Source organism: Rutidosis leptorrhynchoides, chromosome 6, assembly GCF_046630445.1.
Source record: "Rutidosis leptorrhynchoides isolate AG116_Rl617_1_P2 chromosome 6, CSIRO_AGI_Rlap_v1, whole genome shotgun sequence".
NCBI lineage: Eukaryota > Viridiplantae > Streptophyta > Magnoliopsida > Asterales > Asteraceae > Rutidosis > Rutidosis leptorrhynchoides.
This window is the reverse complement of record NC_092338.1, coordinates 320,161,479-320,170,354: the sequence shown is the minus strand read 5'-3', so window position 1 is coordinate 320,170,354 and position 8,876 is coordinate 320,161,479. Positions and strand designations below refer to the sequence as shown.

Here is an 8,876-nt window from a genome sequence, read left to right as displayed (position 1 = left end):
AATTATCAAACTGTAAATCCATCGATTTAATTCATTGGATGCTTTCAACTCGTAATCGATTTTGTGATTTGAACTGGTAGTTTCCGACGTGATGATTTTACCGTTGTGATTTGAATTCGTAATTGATATATGAATACAGATTCCGTTATGAATAGCCTGTATAATTTTTCCAGCGATTTGATGATGAAACAAATCTTTTGGTAGCGATTTTCAGAGTGAATGAATGAGAGTGAATGTTGAAACCCTAGTAATTAGGTGAATGTAACCGGATGCCATAGCAGGAAAAATTAAAGTGACGTATTAGTGGAATTGAACCCTAATGTTGAATGAATCGCTGATCAGCTGGATGAAAGGGGGGTTTTTTTTTTCCTTGTTGAATGAATTACTAACCATTTTTATTGGAGAGTGGTCTTTGGCGAATATTCAGAGCTTGCAAAATATTCTAAAGTGCTTTGAGTTAGCTTCCAGGTTAAAGGTGAATTTTGAGAAAAGTTGTCTCTTTGGTGTTGGTGTTGATAGTATCGAAGTGGGTGTGATGGCAAGTGAATTGGGGTGTAAAGTAGGTGCATTTCCTTTTACTTATCTAGGTATGCCAATTGATCAAAGATGAAGAAGATAAGTGATTGGAAAGTGGTTGTGGAAAAAATAAAGTGTAGGCTCTCAAATTGGAAAATGCGTTCGATGTCATTCGGAGGAAGATTAGTTCTCATCAAGTCGGTTCTTTCTAGTCTCCCGTTGTACTATTTCTCACTCTTTCGTGCCCCGCCGTGTGTTCTTAAAGTCATTGAGAGTGTGAGGCGACAGTTTTTTTGGGGTGGTTCAGACCGCGGGTCGGGATCAAAAATTTCTTGGATTAAATGGGATAACGTCATGGCTACATACGAGTACGGAGGGTTAAACATTGGATCATTAAAAAATAAAAATCTTGCTCTTTCGGGAAAGTGGTGGTGGAGGTTCAAAACCGAAACCGATACTTTATGGGTCAAAGTCATTCGAAGTATATATGGATTGTGTAGTGGCTTGGGGGTGAATGATAATTCACGTTATCATCCATCCCTAGATACTTGGAATAATATCATTCTTGCAGGTAACTCTTTGGAAGATGATAATCATGCATTCAAAAATTCATTTGCGAAGTCAATTGGAAACGGTGCTTCGACATCCTTTTGGAATGAGGTATGGATTGGTAACAACAAACTATGCTACTTATTTCCAAGATTATACAAGTTAGAGACAAACAAAGATGCACTGGTTAGCAATCGAGTGGGATATTCTCTGAATTCGTTCAAATGGGAATGGTCCCGTAATTTAAGAGGCCGCAACATCAGTGAGCTCGTAGAATTGCAGAATATGATTGCGGGTTTTTGCTGTGATGAGTCAAAAAAAGACGGCTGGAAATGGATCTGGGCATCGGATAACATCTTCACAGTTAGGAAACTTTCTCTTATCCTTGATGAAAATAGTCTAGCAATTGGAAACAACACAACGGAAACAATTCGTAATAGTTTGGTTCCAAAAAAAGTAGAAATTTTTGTATGGAGAACTCTAAAAAAAAGGTTACCCGTACGTATCGAGCTTGACAAAAGAGGGGTTGAATTGCATTCGGTTCGATGTCCTCTATGTGATGATGACATAGAATCCTTAGATCATACATTCATTTTTTGTTCGCATGCTCTAAAGGTTTGGGATCGGGTTTTTAATTGGTGGGGGCTCGACAATCTTTCAAACCTGAGTTTCAATGAAATTCTCCTGGGTAATGCAGGCGTTCCTATGTCAAACTTCGGTAGAAAAGTATGGCAAGCGGTCGAATGGGTTAGTGCATATCACATTTGGATAAATCGTAACAATATGGTTTTTCATGGTAAATCGTGGAATCCTCCGGTAGCTTTAAATGTAATTCAATCTAAATCTTTCGAGTGGATTTCGCGTAGATCGAAAGGAAAGAATATCGATTGGCTAATATGGTTGAGTAACCCGAATTTCTACTTTACATTGTAATGTTTGTTGAGGTTGCTTTCTTCGCAACTCTGTATGTAATTTCGTGTTCGGTCTAGATCATCTTTTTGTGTTTATGGTCTGTTGGCCTAGGCCTTTGTTTTGGTCAGTGGCCTTCTTGTTCTTTTCTTCATTCTATATATTCCATCCTTGCTTTTAAAAAAAAAAAAAAAAGGAGGGGGTTAGTGAGGAGTCGGGACACGTGATTTTTTTAGCTTAATTATTGATTAATTAGTTTTAATCATGTAATTACAGGTTGGATTATAGGTTAATTATTCATTGAGGTTGCCACGTGAAAGGTAATGCACATAATTTATAAAAGTTAATGATGTGGCATCTATGTGTAAGAGCACTAGGAGTCGTTCAGTGTTAAATCTCGGTGTTAAATTTAACACTGGATTTAACACTGAGGCCATAACAGGAGAAATCGTTCAGTGTTAAATCTCAGTGTTAAATAATTATTTAATTATTATTATTATTTAATTTAATTAACTAATAAAAAATATAATAAAAATAAAAATAATATTTTGGTGATTTAACGGTGATTTAACACCGGAGGGGAGTGGTGTGCACCGGTGTCCCCGGTGTTAAATCTCTAAACACACCGTTAGCTAGGTAATGTTGAAACATTTAACATCGATTTAACGGTGATTTAACACCGGAGGGGAGTGGTGTGCACCAGTGTTCCCGGTGTTAAATCCCTTTAACGGTGGCAAAAATGTTCGACTCCTAGAGCTCTAACAAACCTCAATTGAAAGAACGTGATTGTCCTTATATGAAGAAATGAACAGGAATGAATTTAGATCCACCATGACGTGTTCATGTGACTACGGTGATGAAACCAGAAATTTTTTCACCGACCTAAATTATTTTTTAAAAGTGTTCATATTTACTGTAAATTTCTTTCTTCCGTTCTTCCATGAAAATATAAAATTTTGGGTATGAGCTTTTAGGTTGGAACAAAATCTAGAAGTTTTTGGGCAAAATATGAAGCCTTTTGAGACAAAATCAAATTTTAAGTCTGAAAAATTCAAATTTACTAAGGAAAAATAATAATAATAATTCAAAATTTTTAGCTTGATAATTTAAATTCACTGGGACAGGTGCCCCCGCCTCCTATGTATTTTCGCCCTTACATGGAATTTGTTAAACTCTTGAAAAATTAAAATTAAGTGGGCAACAAATTTACCGTTTCCCCATGGTTGAACCTTGATTCGGTGGTGTTTTTGTTGAAACAATTTACGTTAATGTTCAAACCAACATATCTAACACACTTGAACAAGAAGGTAGGATTTAATGACCCGAAATGTTCAAAAGCTAGCCGATGAAAAGTCCTTGAACAAGGCTTAAGCACAGGCCCAAATTGAACTCTTAACCAGTGGCATAGTCCCACAATTCAACTATCATAGTGGTCACATTCAACTGCCCATTGGGCTATTGCTTTATGGTTTCATTTTGTAATTGGGGCCACACATTCATATTCCATATTCCAATATAATTATAATTGTGCTATAAGCCTATTCTTTTATTTTTCAAAAGATAGTGTGGATGGTGGATGAGTCCAGAAATAAAATAAGTTGAACATAACTACATACGTAAAATTTTCTAAAGATGAAATTTGTAGTAGATCTAATATACACAAAAACACTAAAACAATATAATCTTTTAAAATAGACCATAAAAAATTTCACCATACCACCTTACAAATATTTATGATAGTAATACAGTGTCTTATCAGATGTTATAGATGAAATTTCATTACCCTTTATTATAAATTTATATAGTAATAGTAATGTATGTAATAATCAATCTGTAAACAAATACTCGTCACATTTCGATCGTGCCACTATAAAGTATTGTGCCACTATAAAGTGCATTTTGGACTAAAGAAACTTATCAATTTTTCCAAAATATAGTATTATTTTATCAGATAAAGATGACGGTTTAATTCTTGTTTTTTGGACAAACTGATGACTATGTATATATATGTTATTATTATATTTGAGATTAATAAAAAGATTGAGAAAGTTGAATTTTTCACTAAAAAATGAAATAAAATGTAGATTGATATGTCAAAATGCAATCAGAAACATAAATAATAACTTAACTCAAAATAAAAACCTAGATCAGTACAGCCTCTTAATAATTCATTCATTAAGATAAACAAAACAATTACAAAACATCGAAAACAAAACATGTTATTGTCAGAAAATTTGAGTTCTTGCATGCCCTTAAAGCTTTCTAAAACTTGTTACTCATTCCACATAGTAAAAATACTAGGGTTTGATTCTTGAACAGACGAATCACCAGACCAGCCAGCGTAGTTTTCCGTCGGCAAATTGTCATAATCAACCTTAACCATAGCGAGCTCTTCTGCCGTACTCCCACCTCCTTGTCCAAGAAAATTACTTAAATACCCTCCGCCGCTATAACTCCCACTCGAACTACCACCATTGTTGTTAGTTCCATCCATAACCGAAGACGAAGATCCACCAACTCCCATATTCATCAACCCTTGAAGCAAAACAGGGTTGTTTTGAAGATAACTATTGTAAGCTTGATGAGGACTATGCATGTTATAAGGATGATGATGAGGGGCTTGTAGGTAATTTTGATGAAAGTGAGGGTCTTGAGTGGAATAATGAGAAATTTCAGGGTTTTGTAAAGTTAGCAAAGGTTGTGGTGATTGTGTATGATCAAATGGTTGTTGTAAAAGTGGGTAAGCTTGTAACACACCACCTGAATTAGTTGATGATCCAAACGGATAACCGGATCCAAGAGCGATCATTTCGTCACGTTTTCGTGATGATTCAATTGCTTGAGCCTCTTTTAGACGTTTTGCTGCACCTCCACCGATAGGGAGCGTGTTGCTCTCAAGTATACTCTTAACGTCATAACGATTCATGTCAAAATTTGTAACGGCGCTTAATCCTCGAAATTTTATGGCAGCTATATCGTAAGCTTCTGCAGCTTCTTCTTCAGTGCCTGCATGATTTAATGAATTAGATAAGTTCTATAATCTTGGAACATAGAAGTATAATGGTAACATAATAAATACAAGATTTTAAAATGGCATACTATTTATTTTGGAACATGAAAGAATTAATTGCAGGAAAACAATGAACGTGTAATAGGGGACAATGCCCAAAACTCGAATTGTGTTTTAGGAAGTTAATAAAAGCTAGTGTTAATGGTAATCCACATGGTAAGCTAGAAATATTGTAGGTGCATGAATATACATAGTTTTTCGAAAAGAGTAAATATTTATTTTTATATATGATAATTAAACGAGGACTAGTTTTGAACATTAATTAAATAGGGTACATACTGAAAGTTCCCAAATAAAGATCTTTGTTGCCTGCAACTCTTCCTATTCTTGCTTGCCATCTTCCATGCTGATGATGCCTAATCATAGTGTATCAGAAAAAAATATTAAAATATTTAAAAAGCAATAATTTGTATGTAGAGATAGCATAAAGGGGGTGATGTTTTGTAAACCATATAATTTTAGTAATACAACACTAAATATGATTTAAAATAATGTATATTAAAACATATTTAATAATGTATAACTCAAAATGATTGTGTATAGATCATCTAATTAGAGAAAGGCTTATAAATTACGGTTTTGTACCTTGTTACACCTCGATACATCGATGCTCCACGAGAAAATCCACTACTTTTTCTGTGAAAATAATTGTAATTAATTAGCTATCGATTAATTAAGATAATATCGCTAGATAAAAATCGTGATTCAAACCGGCAAATAGCTAACCTTCTAATGGATGCTACAAATTCTTGTCTAGTCATGTGTTTCATGTCCTCTACTTCCTTTTCATAGTTAGTAATCTGTTATACAAATGAGACACATTTCATTATTCATAGTTAGTAATTGCATGTACAAATGAGAAATAAAAAGTGTGAATTGCAAGAATTATACAGGAAAATTGGTGGTAGTAGATGTTCCCCAATATTTTAGTGCAGCCATATCATAAGCCCTAGCTGCTTTCTCTTCTTTGTCATATCCACCTATATAGACACCAAATACCATAAGTTTTTTTTTTTAAATCTCACCTTTAATGTAAAATGATTTAAACTTTATGATCAAGCCATGAAATAAAAGGACAAGATAAAGCGTCATATATGGGTCGAACTTACCCAGATAAACTGCATGGTTGAACAGCCGAAAGATAGCATCCCAAAGTTCACATTAGAAAAAAAAGTTAGTAATCTTAAGAAATATAAGAATTAAGAAGAAGTACAATAAAAAAAAACAAAATTTAATTACTTATTATCTTTCTGATAGTCACAACCAATTTATAATTATTTGTTTCAAAAAAGAAGCCAATTTATGTAGATAGATATAGATATAATATATATACGAATTAAAATTGTTTACCTTGACGTCCTTTTCTTGTTTGGCCTTCTCTTCTACAACTATTGTCCCATAAATGGGCTTCATATCTCCCTGTCCATCTATGCCTAAGTATAGATATTTATATACAGAAATTAATTAATTAAATTTTTATAAAATATCTTTAATTTGCTTATACATGAGACATTCTTGAAATCTTATGTAAATGACTAGATTATGATATAGATGATTCATAAATATATACCCATATCAAGTAAATCATATTTATAGAAATGTTAGAAAAAAAAACTAAATATATACCCATATCAAGTAAATCATATTTATAGAAATGTTAGAAAAAAACAAAAACACACACCTAGTTACACCTCGATAGATCGACGTTCTCTGACCGAAAGTATCCAAAGTTCTTCTAGGGTTAGCTTCAACAATGCTAGTAGTACTATTTGTATTATCATTACTATTCGATTCACCGATGCTTGTTTCGCAAGTTGAACGCTTTCCACTACCCATAGACAATGTTAAAGACTGCAAAGTGCTCGAACTTTCAGGCAGTTCGTAGCTTGTTGGTGTAGCAGATAGTGTACTTTGCACTTGTGGCATTAAACTGTTATTAGTGAACAAATAATCTGTATCACTACCTTGAATGTCATTATATGACACAAGATCTGAAGAGTTTTCTGACTTGCTCACACCCAAAAAATCAGCAATTTTAGGGACTTGATCATTGTTTCCTTGTCCCCCAATCAAGTTCCATTCTGCACCAATGATTTTAATTAGCACAATATTATATATTAAACAACAAAAAATACCAATAAACATCATTAAAATCTTATATGGAGGATTTAATACATAATGTGTGTACCTTGGTTTTGAAAAGGGGTGTCCATGTTATCATGAACAAGACCTAGAGAAAAATTGTGGGATTGTGTATTATGAAGATGAGGTGGTAAAGATGAGTGAGTTGGAGATAAAGGAAATGAAAGCCAGTTATTTGAGTTCATGTTTCTTGATTTGTTGTTATGAAGTTAATTAAGTATTTAAGTATATATGAACTCCTAGCTTCACCAAAAGGTTAAAAATGGCTAAAAGGAGTGGGAAATAGTGAATGAAAACACAACTAGTAAGTAGTGATGTGAAAGAATGAAAAGAAGGTGGCAGCCCTAAAGTAGATAACTCGGAGAGAATTTTAGTTTGAAGAAGATAGATTTAAAAAGGGATGAAAGAAGAGGAAAAGAAAGAATTAATTAGAAAGATGCAATGGAAGTATATTTAATGTATAAAATCTTTCTATTCTCTTTTGGTTCATGGAAGTATTTAATATATACGTACTCTTTTACTATGTTCATTTTATCATTTTATGTAGTCTGACTCCAGCATTTTGCACACAAATGTTTTTCTTTTTAATTAGTATATTAAATATTAATATTAATATTATATACACTTCCAATATTTAATTGAGTAATTAGAATTAGATGTAGTATGAGTTTAATGAATTATTTTATTATATTGAGCCTAGCTAGAAAAGGGAGCCATCATTCATATGTATGATATAAATTTTTTTTTTTGAAAAGCAAGATAAAACTTTTATTAATCGAATATATAATTACATGAAGACCCAATTCTCATCTATACAATGGAATGAAACTCGAATGTAAACAGAAACAATAGCACAATATTTTGCGATTCATGTCGCGAGCTATACAAAGGGAGTTATGAGGCTAGAAAGATACTTGAGGGTACAAGCTAGGGAGTCGAGCAGCGACAAAGCAATCATGACCAACCTATTTAACCCCGACACCATGAAACCCATTCGATAGCAACCGCAACCGATCAATAAAGTATTGGATTGATTAGCCGACACCAGTTCTATGATGAGACGAGGCAACGAAAGAAGAGGGATTAATTAGTCATTGGTGCCACACGAGTAATGATTTTTTGAATCGTTTGGATATTCAACTATCTTCGAGTTTGTATTTCGGTTACGATCGTGGCCAGGATCCATTCATTTTTAGAGAATACTTTGAGATTTCTATATTTTCATAACATGTAGCCACAAATTCATTTGATGGCTTGCCATGTAATTACCGCCAGTATTATTCGCGAATGTTTAGTTAGTTTTGAAGGCCTCTTCGAAATTTGAAATGGTGGTATTGTGTTGATTCCACTATTGTAATATGTGTTTCCAAATTTGTGAAGAGAATGTGCAATCAACAAACTATCTTATGTGCAATGTTTTAAAAAAGAGTCAAATTCAAGACATAAAATTTACAAAAACTTAGTAATTGATCAAGATATTTATTTATTTAATTTTTTTTTTTTGAAAAAAAAATTTTATTTCAATCACGAAAGGTAAAATTACAATAGGCCAAAGTAGGCCAAACTCGACCATTTACAAAACTCGAATGGATGTTGAGCGAACATCCATAATACTAATAAACGGATAAACACGAGTAGACTCGACTATACGAAATTAAAAACACTACTTTAGACTTGGTAATCACGATAA

General features: G+C 33.2%; 1 protein-coding gene across 1 annotated transcript; it reads right to left on the bottom strand.

Moving 5' to 3' along the window:
• Positions 1–4,246: 4,246 nt before the first annotated feature.
• LOC139853178 (AP2-like ethylene-responsive transcription factor PLT2) lies at positions 4,247–7,371 on the bottom strand. Its single transcript, XM_071842559.1, has 9 exons — positions 7,233–7,371; positions 6,726–7,125; positions 6,395–6,477; positions 6,154–6,162; positions 5,936–6,024; positions 5,771–5,844; positions 5,630–5,680; positions 5,324–5,400; positions 4,247–4,980 (listed from the first exon to the last, which is right to left on the bottom strand). The coding sequence occupies exons 1-9, from the start codon at positions 7,369–7,371 to the stop codon at positions 4,247–4,249; spliced, it is 1,656 nt and encodes a 551-aa protein (XP_071698660.1).
• Positions 7,372–8,876: the final 1,505 nt, after the last annotated feature.

Excerpts from the sequence above, each read along its gene's own strand:
- LOC139853178 (XM_071842559.1), bottom strand. The coding sequence starts at position 7,371 with ATGAACTCAAATAACTGGCTTTCATTTCCTTTATCTCCAACTCACTCA. Across the intron at positions 5,681-5,770 it reads TTTGTAGCATCCATTAGAAG|AAAAAGTAGTGGATTTTCTC; the intron begins GTTAGCTATTTG and ends TTATTTTCACAG. Across the intron at positions 4,981-5,323 it reads TCTTTATTTGGGAACTTTCA|GCACTGAAGAAGAAGCTGCA; the intron begins GTATGTACCCTA and ends TAAATCATGCAG.